The 20,080-nt window shown below is 48.1% G+C and overlaps 1 protein-coding gene across 1 annotated transcript in view; it reads left to right on the top strand.

The window, feature by feature from the left end:
* The window catches only part of LOC123798562 (gamma-aminobutyric acid receptor subunit rho-2), a 43,918-nt gene extending 24,864 nt beyond the window's left edge, over positions 1-19,054 (top strand). Inside the window, exons 3-9 of the mRNA XM_045807072.2 lie at positions 4,683-4,750; positions 6,304-6,527; positions 7,282-7,364; positions 7,563-7,703; positions 10,781-10,933; positions 11,935-12,131; positions 14,767-19,054. Of these exons, the coding sequence (XP_045663028.2) occupies positions 4,683-4,750; positions 6,304-6,527; positions 7,282-7,364; positions 7,563-7,703; positions 10,781-10,933; positions 11,935-12,131; positions 14,767-15,078 (1,178 nt within the window). The 3' untranslated portion in view covers positions 15,079-19,054. The remainder of the gene's footprint in view (positions 1-4,682; positions 4,751-6,303; positions 6,528-7,281; positions 7,365-7,562; positions 7,704-10,780; positions 10,934-11,934; positions 12,132-14,766) is intronic.
* The last annotated feature ends 1,026 nt before the right edge of the window (positions 19,055-20,080 follow it).

The following is a 20,080-nucleotide window of genomic DNA, read 5'->3' as shown; positions in this document are numbered from 1 at the left end:
ATCAGTGTTGATTGATATGTTGAATATCCCTGGGAATTTGTTCATGTCATCTAAATTTTAAAGGCGATTGGCAAAAAAGTTGTTCATAGTAACGTCTTTTAATCTTTTTTATGTCTGTAGTACATACAGTGATGCCTTTTTCATTCCTGATAATGGCTACTTTTGCTTTCCTTTTTGAAAGATCAATCTTGTTAGAGTTCTATCCGTTTTATCAGTCCTTTCAAAGAACCAATATCTGGCTTTAGCTATACTTCCAGTTGTCTGTTTGTTTTCTATGTCAGTGCTTTCTGTTCTTACCTCTCGTATTTCCTTGTATTTTATTTTGCTGTTCTTTCCTAACTTCTAAAGATGGATGCTTAGCTCATTGAATCTGAGCTTTTCTCCCTTTCTGAAATGATGGTTAAGGTTATAAATTTCCCTATAAGAAACACTTGGCCTGCATTCCACGAGTTTTGATGTGTAGTCTTTTTTAAATCATTTTGTTAAAATTTTCCAATTTTCATTATGATGTCTTCATTGACTCACGAGTTTTTCCGGAAGTATATTGCTGAATTTGCAAATGTATGGAGACTTTCTAGTTATATGTTTGTTGTTAATTTCTAATGTTCATTGAGTTCACAGTTATATCAATTGCAGTCCTTTCAAATTTGTCGAAATTGCTCTTCAGTGCCGTGTATGGTGAATTTTTCTAGATGTTCAACGAGCGCTTGAAATGAATTTGTATTATATAGTTTTTGCATTCATTGTCCTAAACATGTCCATTATGTCAGGTTTGTTCATTTGTTGTCATCTTATATGTCCTTACTGGGATTTTTTTTTTGCCTACCTATTTTATAAATTCTGAGAAAGATGTATTAAAATCTCCCACTATGAATATAACTTTGTCTGTTTCTCCTTCAGTTCTGTCCACTTTTGATGTTTACATTTTGAGGTTATGTCAGTAAATGTACACAAATTTATATTTATATTTTATTGGTGAATTGAGACATTTATTACTATGAAATGACCCCCTTTATCTCCCTTTGTCTATTTATTTGATATAATATAGCTACACCCATTTTCTCTCAGTATTTGCGTGTGGTATTTTTTGCATCCTTTTATGTTCAACTTTCCTGTATCTTATATTTTCAGTGTGTCTCTTCAAACAGCATAAAGTTGGGTATTGTCTCTTGGTCCAGCCTGACACACTTTTACATTTCTGAATTATCAAGTTGGACAATATTTGTTTGTTAAATGGAACATTTGGTCCATTTATATTTAGGAATAATTTACATGTTGGTTTTTAAATCTGTCATCCTACTCTGTCTTTGTTATTGTCCAACCAATTCTGCATTCTTTCTTTTTCTCTTTCCTTACTTGTTTTCTTGTGGATTGGTTACTTTTGGTTATTCCTATTTAGGCTTTCTTATTTTAGTTCTGAGCCTACGTACTCTGCCTGTTTGTCTGTGGCTCCCCAGGAAACAGCATGAACTCTTGGCCTATCATACTTGTGTGTTACTTAGACACTTTACCTGTTCCCCAGACAACGCGAAGGCCTCGCAGCACTTTCACTCCATTTATATCCCTCCTCATTTAAATATTACCTTTGCCTGTATTTCTGTTTAGTTTTTTTCATCTCCACAATACATTATTAACATATAGCCAATGTTTACTTAGAATTATGCATATGTTTGCCATTTTTGTTTTTCTTTATTCAGTCTTGCATCTCCAGCTTTCCCTCTGGGATCACCTCACCTTCCTTCAGCTTGAAAAACATCTTCATTTAGGGCAGGACACATGTTGGCCTATTCTCTGTTTTAGTTTAACTGAAAATTCTGTCTCGCATTCATTCTTGGAGTCAGTGGGGAAGAAATGACATATATCTTAATTTACAAAATGGGTAAATTCCTAACGTGTGCTCTTTAGGACCATGTGATGAGAAATAACGGTAGGAAGGCGAGGAACCAAGGAACTCCTTGGTTACACTTGTATCCTCCTTATGCCACCTTGAATTTGTCACCTCATTGGTTACACTGCCGGAAGTCCCACCAGTGACTTCTATTTGTTCTACCAGATCTCTCAAAGCAGAAAAACCCACAGCGGTGTGAAGAGGCCAAGGCATGAATGCTTACTTAGTTTAACTAGACTGTTTTCTTTCTAACACCCTGTGGGATCCAGGCCTACTCAAAACAGAAAATCGTTCAAGGAAGGAGGAACAAGACTAGCAGTTTGGAAGAATTTCTCCCAAAATCATGTTAGGAAGGCCTACAAAACAGAGAGTTCAGGGGAGCCTGGAAGCATTGGCCTTGGGCAGTGGGGCAGGTCAAGGACAAAGGTCAACTCCATTGCGCTCAGACCAAGGAGGACGGGGCACTGGTTCTGTTCAAACTTGAGGTGTGAGTCCCCAGAATGCAGCTTCAGAGCCTTCTGAACACACAGATTATTTACCTCCAACAACCCAGGTCTCCTGAGAACTTGACCCGCACTCCCACGTGGGCACGACCTCCAAAGCGCTGACGCCACCCTCACACGCGCTATCGAATTTCTCTTAGAAGGGCAGCCGGAGCTGTGGAGAGCGGGGCAGGCCCTGAGAACAGAGAGACACAGTTTCAGACTCAAAGCAAGCTGATATATTTTATCTTGAACATGTCCTTTGCCAAAACCAGCTCCTATTCAAACACTGTGCCCATTATCTGAAAGCCAGGCCGCTGGGAGGTAGGTCCAAAGAAGGTGGTGGCTATATTATTTTTTCCCTTTGGCTCTTGGAACAACTGGCTGTGGCAGATCACGTGGCACTTCAGAGAAAGGAAGGGAGGGGAAAGGAGAGCGGTCACGTACAGCACACTCCGTGAGGGGCAGGGCTGCCAGAGTCAACAGCTCAGACTCTGGGCCATTTTAGCATCTCTGGCTAACAAAGGGTTCAGAGGATGAGGAAATTAATCAGCCCCATTTCCCCGATGGCTATGCTGGGAGCACGCAGCCCCGGCAGGGGAGCAGGGTTCTAGGAGAGAACCCTGGTCAGGCTGCCTGCAGACCTCCCTTCATGTGGCAAGCCCCACTGGGGGAGAAAGGCAGATTAGTCAGCCCTAAGGAGGGGCTCTCCTCCCCACACTGAACATTCCACTTCTGGCACCTGCAAAGCAGCCCTGGAGCCTGGAATGAGAAGAGAACACCGCTGTTAGAGCAGGGCTTCTCAGAGGCCCTGACCTAAGCCATCAGTTGAAAAAGATAGGAAAATAAAAAGATCAGCTTACACCCTGATAACGAGAGGGAAAAAGTAAAAATAGAAAATAAAGCATTGTACTCATTTGCTCACATGTTTAAGAACACGGAAAATATCCATTAAATCCCTCTAGTAGTCAATAAAATGCTTCCATTCTATTGGGCTCAGTCAAAAAATGAATCTTTAATGGTGAGATTTTAAGTATTAGCAAGTATACAGGGGAGTTTTGTGGGGAGTCTGTGAGCCCATCCAATGTCCTGGGCCGCCTCCGTGAGGACCCCTAGCCCCCCAGTTTCAGCTGGAACTGAGGATTGAAACTTTTGCTTCCTACTCCATATCAGGGTCTCTGATCCTCCTTCCCCGTCCAGCACCAAAATCTCGGTGCCTTCCAGACCTTCTCATTCCTAAGACCCAGACTCCCTCGGCCACCCCAAGGTTCTCCCTGCTCAGACCACAGTGGGTCAGCATGGCCTGGTCCTGCACTCCCTGGCTGGGGTTCAGAGGTTCAAGGTGCAGCAGAGCTGGCCTCTAGACAATGCCCTCTCCCCAGGAAGCCCAGACCCGCTGCCACCTCTCTCAGAGACATTTTTTATCTATAATAGCATTTGTTAGTATGCTTGACAAACACAGGTTGTTGCTTTTCTCCATTCTAGGTCTAAAAAATATATTAAAATCTGAAATCATTTTATGGAAGTACACACACACAGAAAGTATTGTAAGCGGACAGCCCGTTAAGTTATCACAAAGTGAACGCAACCATCATCCAACCCAAGAAACAGAACGGGAAGCCACAGCTAAATCCGCAGCTAAACATAGTTTTGGAAATCTTGCCACGGGCCAGATGGAATTGAGTACGAAGCTTCCGTGCTGTGCACTCTTCGACTCTCCTTCTGACACGTCCTGACAGGCTTTAAACATCTTGTCCCGGATTGTCTTTGGCTGTGATGTAACCGCGCAGAGATCTTCTCTCACACCCGACTGAAGGCTTCCAGCAGGAAGGGTCCCAGTTAGCTGTTAGGTACTCAGGAAGTGTAGTCTGAGTGACTGAATGAATCCAGCCCTGGGCATGCAGGGGTCCCAGGCCCGGGTCTGAGGTTCTTCGGCCTCATCTGTCCTGTACAGATGTCACAGGAGGACAATGGACCAGGGTCCCTCATCAAACACTAGAGCGTTATGCCCTCCACCCTACAGAGACAGCCCTGGGACATAGAAAGTAGTAATCCAGCTCGTGGATCCATCCAACAAACATGGACTAAACATTCACGTTGGCCCAGGAAAGACACATAGGCAGACACAGTCCCCGCCCTCAGGAACAAAGCTCGGGACCCATCATGTCAGGAAGTGGCAAGAAAACCCTCATAGAATTTGAATTACTGCTTCACTGTGCCGCAGTCAGGCTGTCCCCAGGACAGGGGCTGGGGCTGCTGACCCAGTGGTAGAGAGAAATGTGCCTTCACCAGCTGCCTTTGCCCTTCTGCAGGCCCTGCTATCCCGGTGGGCGTGGACGTGCAGGTGGAGAGCCTGGACAGCATCTCGGAGGTGGACATGGTACGCAGTGCCCTCGGAGGGGCAGCCTGGGGTGTGGGGCTCCGAGGTTAAGGGCCTGTGAGTGCCTGTGGCTGCTTGGTGGCATGGGTGCAGGCTGTGCCTCAGTGGGCAGAGCCAGGGCTGCAGGGGATGAAACTGTGACCTGGAAGGTGGCTCAGATGCAGTGAAATCTACAGCAGGGTTTCTCAACCTGATGGGTAAAAGTAACTCAGGGAGTTGGTTAAATGCAGATTCCTGGGCCCACCAGATACCTCCTGAATCAGTCTCTGGGAGTGAGGCCCAGCCCCTTACATTCTGGACACACCCCTCACGTGACAGGACTGGTCAGATGAACCCCACTTAGAGGATCACGGGAGGTAGGCATTTTCAGATGGAAATTCTGCTGTTCTCTGCTCTCCAGCACCCGCTTTGAGCATGGCTCCCCTACGCCTTCCTTGGCAGTGCGCACCAAGATCAGGGGGTACGGGAAGGCTTTTGAAGAAGCCTTGTTTCAGCTGAGACCTGAAGGATAGATAAGAAGGAGACAGCGTGGGGAGGGCCAGGGCAAGAGCAGGGAAAGGGCCCTGGAGGCAGAAGAAAGAGGAGGTTTATAAACACAAACTAAAACAGTGGAGCACAAAGTGAGGAAGGGGTGGGGGTGGAGGGTTGGATGGGTGGGGGTGCTCGCCTCCACGGGCGACCCTGCAGGACAGCCAGGAGCGGTAGAGGTGGGCTGGTAAAGCAGAAGCGGGCCTTACGCTCTGAGACCACAGCACCGCCAGGCCTCCTTCACCCCCGCTCCCAGGAGAGGATGTCTGGGGCGCTGGTTTACTTATCCACACGTGTAACTTAGCGCTCGCGTCTTCGGGCTGCGGCGGAAGTGCCAGCCTCTCGGTGTAAGGCATCGATGATGCAGGCGAGGAGACACCGTCTACCAGAAGGAGCTTTCAGGCTGGAACCGTAGCAGAGACGCAGCTGCCCATGCCTCCTTTCATTCACGTCCCCACTCCCCCGTTTTCCATCCTGCCAATATTTATTGAGCACCTACTGTGTGCCTTGCCAGGTACTGAGTTAGGGCCTGGGGATTCAATGGCACACTGGACACCATTCTGCCTTCAAAGATTCTGCAAGACCCATGATAGAAACTCTCTTAAGTGGGACACGTGGCAGTGCAGGTGTCTCCCAGTGTCCACTCACCGGGAACTGAGTGCTTAGCCCGCAGGCAAGGAACGCCGTGTGCACAGGTCTGGGTGAGAGAGAGCCGGACGCCAGGGATGCAGGATGCCGCCCCGCTGGCCCCCGTGCCCGGCTGTCCGCCTCACAGCCGCGGGTCTCATTGGAGGGCTGCTCACTGTCCTGGGCCCCCCTCAGGCTGCACGACAGCGAGCCACTCTCTTTCCTACTGTAGCGGCACCACGGAGGGGGGCAGCCCCCGTCCTGCGGGGCTGCACACTGTTGCCTCCGACCTTGGAGGCCGAGCCTCAGGCGTCTGCCGCTTTGGCTGATGACAGGTGGACGGTAAGAAAGGAAGCTTTCTAAGCACTTCTGTCTGGCGTCACCCCGGGCTCCCACAGGACTTCACCATGACCCTGTACCTGCGGCATTACTGGAAGGATGAGAGGCTGGCCTTTCCCAGCACCAGCAACAAGAGCATGACCTTCGACGGCCGGCTGGTAAAGAAGATCTGGGTCCCCGACATCTTCTTTGTTCACTCCAAAAGGTCGTTCACGCACGACACCACCACGGACAACATCATGCTGAGGGTGTACCCGGACGGGCACGTGCTATACAGCATGAGGTAACCGTGCACGGGCTCGCCGCTTCTTGGTCCAGCGCCACTCTCGTATGTATGGTCAGGCTCTTTGCCCTGAAGCGTTTGTCTCCGTGGTTGGGCCCGTGGGCCGTACGAATGGCACGAGCCTTCGGATGTCTGCTGAAGAAGAAATGGTCACCCTAGTAGCCAGTGACTTCCCAGTCACCGGGCAGCTTAAGCTCGGGTTAGGAGACTAGTTAGGCCTGAGGGAGTTGAGGGAGTCAATGACCTTCTATGCACCTTTCACTGCGGAGAGCCTATGATTCTAGTTTATTGGTAATAAAGATTTAAAAAGGCAACAAGAGCTACTGTTTATTGACCACTATTGCAGACTGGCTTCTGGGCAAACGAGTGACTGTGCAAGCTTATCCCACAGCTTCTGGGCCTGCTTGTACGGTTTGCCAGAACTCGACGCTAATAGCCTTGGGGTGGGGTGGGGGGTGGGGGTGGCCATAACCTCCCAGACAGCTCTGGGGTGACAGCCCCCTGGCTGAGGGCCACGCGCAGAGAAGGGTGCAGGTGTGCACCCCTGAAAGCCAACACCCTTAGCGGCTGGGGCCCCGCAGAGCACCGATAACGCGTCCTGCAGAAGACGGGACTCGAGGAGTCAGGGTCCTGAGGCCTTCTGAAGTAGGTGTCAGAAGTCCGCTGCTCTTGGTCGTGTCGGTGTTCTTACTCTGGGAGGCGTAGGGGCCGAGAACTCACGGCACGAGCCAACATGCTTGTTTGGGTTGCCTAGGATTACGGTCACCGCCATGTGCAACATGGACTTCAGCCACTTTCCCCTGGACTCCCAGACCTGCTCTTTGGAGCTGGAAAGCTGTAAGTATCAGCGTTCCTCATGACGAATCTCTGCCTTGAGCCCGCTCCAATCTTTGTGCCGTTTTAGTGACCGTGCGACTGCGTGCTGCCTGCCACTGTTAAGGCCTGTTTCCTCTGATGCTGGTGTAGGATTTCCCTGTGGCTTCAGCCACCTCAGAAGCAAAGGAGTCGAATTAACTTGTTTTCCTCTCCCCAAAGATGCGTATACAGATGAAGATCTGATGCTGTACTGGAAGAATGGGGATGAATCCCTGAACGCCGACGAGAAGATCTCCCTGTCCCAGTTTCTGATTCAGAAAGTCCACACCGCTTCCAGACTGGCCTTCTACAGCAGTACTGGTAGCTGACGTCTGCCACGGGCTCATTTCAATGTGGAAGAAAATACGTTAGAATCCTGCAGCCTTGAACTTTTCCCCTGCCCGTGAAATTGAATTTGTATTCCTCAGTAATGCATAGTTCTGCAAAACATAAGCCGCTCTTAGAAGCAGAAATTTAAAAAGTTGCTGTCCTCTGGAATCCGATGCCCGAGGCAGCCACTCCTAACAATTTAGCACACACCGTGCGAACATCTCGCTTTAGTGATGTAATTTACAGAAGTGGGGTCCTGTTTTATATGCTGTTCTGTAGTCTGATTTGTTTGGCTTAATGACATGCACAACAGCTTTCTGAGGAAATGTATCTATTACTTATATTTAGATCTATAGATTTATTTATTTACTTACTTACTTACTTTAGTGGGGGGAGGGGCAGAGGGAGAGGGAGAATCCCAAGCAGACTTCCTGCTGAGCACGGAGCCTGACGTGGAGCTCCATCTCAGGACACTGAGATCATGACCTGAGCCGAAACAAGAGTCAGACACTTCACCGACTGAGCCACCCAGGTGCCCCTATAGATTTATTTTTAATGTTTAGTGTAGCTCATCCTGGACCCTGGGCCGTGTTTGAGGTTTTGAGAGGATGCACTTGTCAGTCCTCTAATCTCACCGTTAGCTCTTGCCGTCATTTCCAAGGGCCGTCATAATAAACACAAACTGGGGGCCCCAAACAACAGGACTATAATTGCCCACAGTCCTGGAGGCCAGAAGTCTGCGGGCCATGCTGCCCGCCTCAGCTGTAGGGAGGAATCCTTCCTTGTCTCTTACTAGTTTCTGGTGGCTGTGCATTTCTCTAATGCCCGCCTCTGTCATCACGTGTCCCGCTCTGTGTCTTCCCAAGCTGCTGTTTCTGTGTATCTGTGTCCACAGCATTTCCCTCCTCCGTAAGGCTACCGGCCCACCCCAACCCAATAAGACCTCCTCTCATCTTGATTCCATGTCCAAAGACCCTATTTCTAAATAAGGTCACATTCACGGAAACTGGGAGTTAAGACTTCAACATATCTTTCTGAGGGACACAGTTCACTCCATGACAGTCCTGCAGTAGCCACAGGACCCTAAGGGCTTCTCACTTCATTAGCCCTTGTCCGTATGCTGAGAAGCCCAGGCCCTTCTGTGCCGAGGTTTTGTGCCACTGTCTGTCCCTTGCATGGCCACTGTCTATCTCCCTATTCCCCTGCCACCACGCACACCCTTCTGTCCACAACATCGAACATCCTCTGAAAAAGACCAAGCCTCAGTCCAGGGGGTATTAACTCCTGGACAGCCCAAGCCAGCTTCACTTTGTGCCCACAGGGCTTGTCCTCATCCCTCCCTTCCCTTCTCCGCTGGTATGTATCGCCACACGATTTTTTTTCGTCATCTCTTCTTGGCAAGTTCAAACCCGCTCTCTTTCTAAAACCATTGTTAAGAGTGTCTTATATAACTTTTTACTATGTGGCACTGTTTTGGGTGCTTTATATGAATTAACTAATTTCCACCCAACAAACCTATGGTGTAGATATTATTATCCCCGATTTACAGATGAGAAAACTGAGACTCAGAAGGATTAAATTGCTTACTGAAGTTGCACGGCTAGTAAGTGCCAATCTGCCTTGGTCATATGTGTACTCCTCTTAGATGTTTTCCGTATTGAAATAGAAGCTTGTTTGTTTGTCTTGTCCCCACTCCTTTCTGGAGTCCAGATTAAAATGCATCTTCCTCTCCCAATATTTACTATGTGCCAACAAGCAGGTTTATCATCCCCCCGCACACACACACACACACACACACACACACACACACACACACATAGGGGCTGCGATCTCACCACAGAGTGCTCTGTTTGGAACACAGAGTGTACATTTTTAAAGCTCTTTGTTCCTTCCTACTGTTTCCAAGGCAACTCTCCCTGGTTTTCTTAGAAGGAAAGGACAGTGGAATAGTCCTTAACAGAATGAAGGCAACACTCAGCCCTTCCAGAAAGACCCTGTACAAACCTAAGGAACAATACAATTTGCTTCATGGGTGCCAACTGAAGTAGGGAAAATAAAGCTGACACGAAGGGGCAAAGGTTGTGGGATGAATAAATGATTAGGAGTTTCTGTCATATGTGAAGATCACTTTCTATCTACCCTCTCCACTAAAAGCACTTAGCTCATTCCAACAACCGAGGAACCTACGGAGTAACCATGTGTCCAGCTTGCCTGGACCCATTCTATTGTTCCAGCCTTTCCCTATTGATCCACCCTCCCCTTACCCGACTCAGTAGTAACTTTCCACACCAGCCAGGTAGCCTTTGGTCCCTCAGCAGCGTTTTTCTGGTGGCAGCCTGTGGTCCTCCTGCATCCAAACCAGCAGGAGAGTATGTCTGACAAGTGGATTTCTGAGCCCCACTGCAAGCTACTGAGTCAGTATTCGAGGCTGGGCTGAGATGGGAGTGGGGTGGCTGTGTGCACACAGCTGCAGTCTAATTTTGACATTTATACTGTCCTTGACACCATCTTTGGTCCCAGTGATTGGGTATCGATCTTGTGGATAATTTGACACCTTACCATTTTAGCCTTGTTTACAACCATCCATCTCATGACATATGTGGAGACAGGCTGAGCTGACCAATCTACAACAAAGGGGACAGTGGCAAGAGCCCAACTCTGCTGGCTCCTGCCTCAGTGGTATTGGTTTCAACAAAATAGAACCAGTTCCACTTCTTAGCCTCCCGAGCAGTGAGTCCTCAGGAAATACGGTTGTGGGTCTCAAATAACAAATACCAAACAAGCAACTAAACTCTCTCTTTCTACCTTTCCCTGAAATGTTAGGGGAAGAGAAGAGCAGTTAGGTAATATTGAATAAAACAGTACATGTATTAGATACTGGCAAGATACTTCTTGATGGGAGAGAGGGCTTAGGCATTAGAAAGGAGATGTATTATAGTAAGTCAATTGACCATTAACTTTCTCCCGAAGATGAGAGCAATGTGGGGGGAAGGGAAAGGGCTCCCAGGGAAAGAATTTGTTTTTGCCTCTCAAACGGAACCTCACTGGCTTCTTCCTGTGTCCCCCAGGCTGGTATAACCGTCTGTACATTAACTTCACGTTGCGACGCCATATCTTCTTCTTCTTGCTCCAGACCTATTTTCCTGCCACCCTGATGGTCATGTTGTCCTGGGTGTCCTTCTGGATCGACCGCAGAGCCGTGCCTGCCAGAGTTTCACTGGGTAAAAGCATGTGATGAGGTGTGGTAGGGTGGCTACTTTTTTCAGCTGGTCACTATAAAGAGAAAAGTAAAATCATCACTCAGAGTTCTTAACTGATGGGTGTCAGAGTCAAAAGGAGCTAACTTTCCTCCCGCTTATTGCCTTCACCATTCACACACTGCTCTCAGTTTCCTAGACTACTTCATGGAAACCACAGGGAGCTAAAACTATGTCAACTTTGCTGCAATCATTTCAGAAGAATAAAGCCTGTCTGGGGGATCGACTTCCCCACCAGCAGTCTTAGAGCTCAGTACTTTGATAACTAAGACAATTCTGCAAATGCCAAAACCTTATTCTGTAAATACAAAAATTGTGTTTGTTGGCCTTGTTTGGACAGAGAGTTTGAAGGCAGGGCGGGAATAGGGGATTTGGAGGAAGGAGAGGGCTGTACTCCCTGGAGTTGTGGTTTTCGTTCTGGCAGACCTGAAATTCCAGAGGGAACGTTTACAGCTCATCATCGTCTATTTGGAGGAAATCAGCTTGGGCTCCAAGAAATGTGAGGGTTTAACCAGCAAGGCACGATGAAGGCGCTGGCATGACAGGCTTCCAGGAATTTCCACAGTCTTCAGAGACGTAATCAGCCTTCCACAGCCGAGAGGGAATGAGGCCATTCCTTGCGGTGTGGGGAGTCTCCTTCAGAGGTGTCCTTCCGTCCCTGTTTCGAATTCCACGTCCCACCGGGTCCTTTGGGTCCTTTGCGAGGCACTGCTGATGCGGTCAGCCGCACCGCCCACACCCAGGCCCCCGGGGGTCTTCCGGGCAAAGGGGACCAGCAGCAGCGAGCGGGCCAGGAGGGGCGCCGCCTGCTGCTTTGAGGAGCAGATCCGCCGCGGGGACGCTTCCATGCCCCGGGGGGTTCTCGCTGGGTTTCCTGCAGGGAGAATGTAAAAGGGTGCCTCCGCGACCTGTGGGGGGCAGTTCTGAGCCCTCGTCAGCGGCTGACCTGACGCTGCACCTTGCAGGTATCACCACCGTGCTGACCATGTCCACCATCATCACGGGCGTGAATGCCTCCATGCCCCGCGTCTCCTACATCAAGGCGGTGGACATCTACCTCTGGGTCAGCTTCGTGTTCGTGTTCCTGTCGGTGCTGGAGTACGCCGCCGTCAACTACCTGACCACCGTGCAGGAGCGCAAGGAGCGCAAGCTGCGCGAGAAGGCGAGGAGCTGCCGGCACGCGGTGTCGGCGTCGGAGCCCAGGCTCCAGGCTGCGCGGCGGGGCCGAGGGGGCGGGGCCGAGGGGGCGGGGCCGAGGGGGCGGGGCCGAGGGGGCGGGGCCGAGGGGGCGGGGCCGAGGGGGCGGGACGAGAAGGGCGGTGTTTGCGCAAAATGGAGGAGGGTCGGTTTTAGCCCACGTGCTAGCTTCTACCACCAAGAATCCCAGAAAGCGGAAAGCCTTTGGACCGCGACTAGGAGCAGGAAGACTTGGGGTCTTGGGTCCAACTCTGCCATTTGAGCTGGGCCTCTGTGTCCTCATCTGTAACGAGGGTAGAGCGGAGCCCTCACCTCGCCTCCCCCCCCGGGCTTGTTGTAAGGGTCACGTGACGTAATGCGTGTAAAGTTGTTTTGAAACGGGGGGGTTCTGGGCAGACCTAAAGTATCACCGTTACAACTGGACATGTTTAGGGAGGGGGCCTCCAGGTCCTATGACCAGACAAGGGGAGAGTCCTAGAATTAAAAACTCCTGTACTTATCTGTGCTCTGACCCAGTGAAAATTCCGGCACATACAACTTTAGCCTTTAGACTCATTGGAAATACTCGGCTATCCACACTGCCCTGCACTATCCTACACTAAGCTGCGTTGGTTATGAGATAGAATACAAATGGGGAATTCAGGCGATGTGCCTGGGCCTTTGACACAGGGAGGGAAAGTCCATTCCACTCATATTCAGACTCTTACTAATCACAGTAAGAAAATGCCAACTTGTTACCAAATCATCGGTCACCATTGCACTAATCAAAATGGGTGTTCACCTAGAATGTATAAAGATCAGGGGATATGAAAATCCCACATTTATGCACTTCTAGGCAACTGGTAGCTCCTTAACATAAGGGAGCTTTAAATTTTAGGAAAAGAGGATGTGTTGCCTTTTCAAAAACAGTCTTTCAATGCCCACATTATGCCTAAATATATTATGTTAAATATATATATGTATATATGTGTGTGTGTGTATATTTCTAAATATAATCTAAATATTCTACATATATTCCAAGTATATCTACACTGTCTCCAAATAGACTAGATTGTTGAATAATTTATTTTTAAAATTCTATTCAACCCTTTTTTACTTTAGCATTTAAGTATTCATTCAGATTTTCAAGAATCTGCATATTGGTTATTGTCAAGTGCTTTTGATTATATTTAAACACTTTTGATTTATAACCCATGAACTTTCCTGTATAGAGCTGTTGGAAAAATAGCAAGCCTTCACCTGACAAGTATGGGCCCATGAATTGTTAACTGGTGCCAGCGGGAAGCCCACTCTTTGCTGACTCAAACTGTAGGGCGAAGTGAAACCATTTCCTTCCTTCCAACTTACAATTTCTTATAAACATTTTCATACTTGCAGAAACAGTTGAAAAATAGAATAATGTGCATCCATAGATTCTACGCCTACACCCAACATTGTTAACGTTTTGCCATTTTTGTATGAGCTCTTTCTCCATATAAATGTCTTTTTGTCCGTGCAGTTGAACCATTTAAAAATGCATTGCAGGCACCATGACCTTTTACGCTTAAATGTAATTCTTTAGAATAAGGACACTCTCCTACATAATCATCTTTTGATTCACACACAAAGACGTGGAGACCCACAACTGGAATCAGAATGTGTGGGTTTATTATTTTTTTAAATATATTTTTAAAAGATTTTATTTATTTGAGAGAGAGAGCAGGGGGAGGAGCAGAGGGAAAGGAAGAGAGAATCTCAAGCAGACTCTGAGCTGAGCTCGGAGCCTGACACAGGCTCAATCCCACAACTCTGAGATCGTGACCTGAGCCGAAATCAAGAGTCAGAGGCTTAACTGACTGAGACACCCAGGCGCCCCCAGGATGTGTGGGTTTAAAGTCCTGACTCTGACACTAGCTGTGTAATCTCAGGAGAATTGTACAGACTCACTGGGTCTCGTTTGTGCCTCTGCAAATGAGGGTGTTTAACCTCGCTGCATGGTAGAATCACCTGGGGAGCTTCAAATTAATTAGAGGTGGTTTTTCTTTTGGCTCTATTTTTTTTCTCATTTTTTAAAAATTTAAATTCAATTAATTAACATATAATGTATTTCGGTTTCAGAGGTAGAGGTTGGTGATTCATCAGTCTTATATAACACCCAGTGCTCATTACATCACGTGCCCTCCTTAATGTCCATCACCCCATCCCTCCAGCCCCTACCCCTCCAGCAACCCTCAGTTTGTTTCCTATGATTAAGAGTCTCTTGTGGTTTGTCTCCCTTTCTGATTTCACCTTGCTTTATTTTTTCCTCTATTCCCCTATGATCCTCTGTTTTGTTTCTTAATTTCCACATATAAGTGAGATCATACGATCGTTTCAAATTGACTAGTTTAGAGTGAAGCTGGGATGCGGCCTTTTCAAAGAGCTCCCTGGGTGATTCTAATATGCAGAGAATTCTAATATGTAGAGAATCATTGGACTGAGTGATCTCTGGAGATCCTTCTAGTTTTGCCTTTCTGTGGTTCTGAGTAGCCGTGGGGCTTTGCTCCGGGCCCAGGCCACCACCTCTGCCCTGCACAAGGCCTAAACATACCTTATACCTTCCTTGTGTTTGCTGCCCACAGTTCCCGTGCATGTGTGGAATGCTCCACTCGAGAACCCTGATGCTGGATGGAAGCTACAGTGAGTCTGAGGCCAACAGCCTTGCCGGGTACCCGAGAAGCCATATTCCGACAGAAGAAGAAAGACAAGACAAAATAGCGGTCCACCTGGCTCTGAGCAGTGAGTCCAACTCCTCCAGGAGGAAGGGGCTTCTGAAGGGCCAGATGGGGCTTCGCATCTTCCAGAACACCCACGCCATTGACAAATACTCCAGGTTGATATTTCCTGCCTCCTACATATTTTTCAACTTAATTTATTGGTCAGTGTTTTCCTAGGGGCCCCGAGGCCGTGCCTGGGAAAGGATGTAGATATCTATGGGGCCTGGCCAGCCGTCTGCGCACAGACCTGCTGACCACGCTCCCCTCACCAGACGGAGCCGCAGCTCCTGGACCTGCATGGCAGCGCCCCCTCCCAGAGGGGGCCCTCCAGCCGCCCTTCCCCCGACCTCAAGGGTTTGCTCCTCATTAATGCTGTGTTCTGTGTCCTACTTCATGGCTCTTCAGGATTTCTGCTGTTCTTGTGTGTAAACAGGTTCACAAGAGCCCCCGTCCTATAAAAATGACTCAAATGCCTCCTAGATATTCTGAGACCGTAATGAAGCCTAGAATTCAGTTGTGAAGGGACAGGAAGAAGAAAGGGCAAGCTTAGGGGCTTTCTGGATAGGAGATGGGAAGTAGGATTCAAAATAGGAATAAAAAATCTGTAAACCCATACAACTAGATTAAGTGCCTACCTAGGAAGGAAAAAAAAACTCAGATCCCAGATAGGAAACGATTTGACCTGGGTAAGTCTGGCAACTCATGTGATTTTGCAATCCATTCAACCATTCATTGAGTACCCATCCTGTGCCAGGTCCTGTGGAAATGAACAAATAGAAGCCTCTGTGCTTAGAGAACTTCTCTAAGCCTGCGCTCAATCTGTGTATGGCAGAGGGTACTTCTGCTCTTCGCCCTCCCTCAGCCCCCACGTACCCCACAGATCCGTTCTGTTTGCTGGTGCTTTTACTCCTAGGTCTGTCTAGAAAAGCACTTAAGTCTCCTGTGAGACTCTCATGAAGCCAGCTTAATACTTCTCTCCTGGAATCTCCATGCAGGACAAGTCTAGCGCTGGGGAGGGGGCCAGGCACTTGAGAACTGGTGATAACAGAACTTGGTCTTGGGGAGGAAGGAGCCATGGGTCTTCTGTGGAAATGTGTTCCATGTTCCATCCTACCTCCCTTGCTGGGCTTCTCCCCCAGCAGATAGGTGTCCTTAATAGTCACTGTGTCCAAGCCCTGCCCCCCCTCTGGAACTCTCCCTAACCAGAAATGCCCTGCACCCTGGAATGATTTCTCCCTTCCACAAGGTAGGGACTTTCCTCTAACGTGGCTAAACTTGGATTAGGAAAGCAATCTGATTAATTGCATCTACAGTTAACATGAATGACCATTTCTCTTCACCCTAATTTAGGTGTTTGCTAGTTAACTGAAGTGAACCCCTAATTGGTAATATTCATGGAAATATAAAGAACATGATTTTGAGTAGGGGACCTTCTCTTTAAACTATATCACTTGGAATTAGAGGGCTGTTCTGGGGAGTAGAGAGGGAATGCCCAGTTCAGATTTCTTGCCTAATAAGAGAAGTTGTTCTGCTCTTTCCCTCTGCCTACTGCCCCTTCCACCTTCCTGCTCAGGGTCTGGGTGTCTGGTCCTTTGGTCATGAGTGTACAAATGTTAACAGCAAAAGAGAGGTAAGCCCTGCCTTAAGTCAGGTGAGCTCTGGCCTGTGCAGTCTGCTCCACAGCCCCTGCCTTCCAGGGGCAGAGATATTTAGTTCCTGACGATTAGAGCACAGGTGGGTACCAGAGCCTCCTGAAGTTTTAGGTCAGGGGCCCACAGATCCCTGATCTTCTCCCCCTCACAACTGCCACCCAGTTGCCCTGCGCATCCCAGCTTCTCCACTCCTTCCTCTCGGCAGTCCCCCATCCTTTCCTCTGTTCCCATACCTACCCCTTGTGTGATCCGGGTCCCAGACACACTCTTGCTTCGCCACTCCATTGCCCATGTAGAGGACCAGACTCCCATCTCCTGCTCCCAGCCCTGATCTGAACTGGGGCCTGCAGCCCACCAGTCCAGAGGCGGTGTGATCAAGGCAGGGATTTGGGGAGAGAAAGTCTCAACAGCACAGGCTCTAGGCAACAATATGACACAGGTTATTTTGGGCAACTGCAAGTTTGGGAGGTTCCCAAGACCACTCTCAGGTTTAATACTGAACTAGGAGGACTCTCAGAACTCAGAAAAGCCCTTATACTCACACTTAAGGTTTAATGTGGCAAAAGGGTGCAGATTAAAACCAGCAACGGAAAGCAGCCTTTAGGGCAGGGTGCTGGGGACACCAGGCATGGAACCTCCCACTGTTCTCTCCCAGTAGAGTGTGCGGTTAGTGCTTCTTTCTCCCAGCAGGGACGAGTGACAATATGCACCAGGTGTTGCCAGCTGGGGAACACACCCAAGTCCATCAAGGTGTGCAGAGTTTTTACTGGGGGTTGGCCATGTACATACAGCTAAGTGCCTGCCTGGCTGACCTGAGTTTCTAGCCCTTCCAGAGGCTGAGCTGACAACTCTTAGCCCAAGGCCTCCATCATAAATCACATCGTTAGTGTAGACTATCTGGTATGGCCCAAGGCTTCCAGATGAACAAAGACCTTTCTATTAGAGCCTCCTAGAAGGGCTTAGAAATGATCTCCCAGGAGCTGAGGCCAAGGCCGAAACCATCGTTAACTGCACAGCGATCTTTGCCAATTGTTGATTGTTAATGTTGATTGCTGTGCTGTGAATACAGATCCATGCAACTAACATTTTAAAGCATCACTGCCCCGGGATGCCCGGATGAAGAATAAGAGATAGTTCCATTTGTCTGAGGGGACTGGTTGAGGACAGAGCATACAAATATCTATAAGGTAGAAAGTGTTAAGCGCTACAGTAGTGGTTCAAAGGGCAATGGGAATTCTGAGGAAGGAAAGAATGATTTCCACTGGGAAGGCTGGATCTCACGGAGAAAACAGCCCCTGAGGCGTCCCTTGAAGACTGGAGATTTGGAGAAGATGTGCATGAAGAAAGTACGTGCTCTCCGACTCTTCATTTCAGCTCAGGGCATGGTCTCAGGGTCCTGAGGCTCTGCGTCAGCCTGTGTTCAGCAGGGAGTCTGCTTTGAGATTCCTCCCCCCACCCCCCGTGCTCTATCCCCACCTCTCTAAAAAAAAGAAAGAAAGAAAGAAAGAAAAATACATGCTAGATCCGTGCTGTCCAATATGGTAGGCACTAGCCATGCATCTATTTAAATTTAAGTAACATAAAATGAAAGTACAGTTCTTGCCACTGCACTAGCCACATTTCAGGTGCTCTGTTTAATGGCCACATGTGGCTAGAGGCTATTATATTGGATGGCGCAGACCTACAGAATATTTCCACAATCACAGAAGGTCCTATTAGGTAGTGCTGTTGTGGATGAAAAGGTCAGCCTGAGCAAAGAAATGAGAAAGGCAGGAAAGTTTGGGGCTGCAGTGTATAGGGTTTGTGGGACAAGTCATCCCCATTTTGGCCGGATTCTAGGCTATGGGAAGAGGAGGTGAAAGACTAGCACTTTCCACAACACTAGGGGTCATGACAGGTTCCCCCATGTCAGTGCCAATGAGGACAGCTTCCCCTCCATGGAGTTGTCTGGTCCCAAACTGCTGAATTTCCCAGCTTCGTGGACAGATGAAGGATGAAACTGTGTAAACAAGGATTATTGGGTGGTACAGGGCATCTGGACTTGTTTAGAAATTTTTACTCTTAATAGACTCTCCTAGGCCTCGAAGAATGATAATTATGTTGTCATTAAATATACTGCTATAGTTGTCTTATTTAATTCCAACACTTTTCTGCTTCTGACTACATTGTCCTCAGAAATTGAGGCTCATATAATATGGTAGCCGGTTCACGCTTTAAAAAAATAAAGATGTATTTTAACTCTTTTAATTGTATAGCAAACATATTCACGATGGTAAACAGCATTTTATCACGTGGGACCACGATGCAGTGACACCACTGTACTTAGCACTGCACCCATATTTTATGCACTAAGGAAAAAAATGCTACTGATTAAATTACAGCACGGCAATGATTATAGGATGAATCCTGATTTCACCAATGTTAAATTGTGAAAGATTATGCATGTTAGAATAAAAGAAATAGGTGTTATACAAAAGCTGGTCATCGGACATACTTCTTTGACACGATGGAGCCAACAGTTACTATGCCCTTGTCTTCGGGGTCTTGCGCCCAGGTCGGGGGGGGGGTGATGGCAGATAAAGAAATAAATGGGGGGGCACCTGGGTGGCTCTGTTGGTTAAGCATCCGCCTTCGGCTCAGGTTATAATCTCGGGGTCCTGGGATCAAGTCTCACATCGGACTCCCTGCTCAGTGGGGAGCCTGCTTCTCCCTCTGCCTGTGGCATCTCCCTGCTTATGCGCACTCTCTCTCTGTCAATAAATAAACAAAATGTTAAAAAAAAAAAGAAAGAACATTTCAAAGGCATTTGATTTTGGTTCCATCTCTGCAAACATCTGCAGAAGGGAGAACCAGGAATTCAAAAAATGGAAAGCTGCATAGTTTGAGGAAACCAGTGAGGCAGAAAAAGAATGATAATAATAGTGGAGAAGGTTCATGTTAGGTTCAGTTATGTGTGAGAGCCACAGCCCATGTGCTGGCATAACAGAGACTGGGAATCCAGGAGAAAGAGCTATTCCATGTGGAGGGCGAGGAGTTTGGGCCTTGCAGACAAGTGGAGATGTGAACAAAAGTCATAAACCTTGGCCTGGGGCTGGAGGGAGGTAAGGGTTTGGGACCGCCCTCCTAGATGTGCCCAACTTGGAAACTATCCAAGTGGATGGAACTCCAAGAGCAAAGCAGAAGAGAGGAGGTCTGCAGACAAAGCTTCAGAGTATATATTTAGGTGGGGAGAGAGGGACTGATCAGAGAAGTAGAAGGAGAACCAGAAGACTGTTGTTTCACAGAAAATGGAAGAAGGGAGACTCTCAAATGGAGGAGGGTATGGCTCGGGGCAAATAATAACCATAAAAATTGAGAAGGGTAAAGACTGTGAACAGACCTGGCAAGGTGGAGGCCAGAGGCTCAGTGGGATCAAGCACACAGGTAGATGTTAAAGAAGAGGAACCGTTCTCTTAACTGTAAGTGATTTCGGTGGTAGAAGGGAAAATTCTCCGAGGATTAGTACTCTTTATTATGGAAAGAATATT

The sequence above is a fragment of the Ursus americanus genome, chromosome 11 (assembly GCF_024610735.1).
Source record: "Ursus americanus isolate L20-20 chromosome 11, mUrsAme1.1.p, whole genome shotgun sequence".
Taxonomy (NCBI): Eukaryota; Metazoa; Chordata; class Mammalia; order Carnivora; family Ursidae; genus Ursus; species Ursus americanus.
Note: the sequence above shows the minus strand (reverse complement) of the source record. Positions and strands in the feature narration are given on the sequence as shown.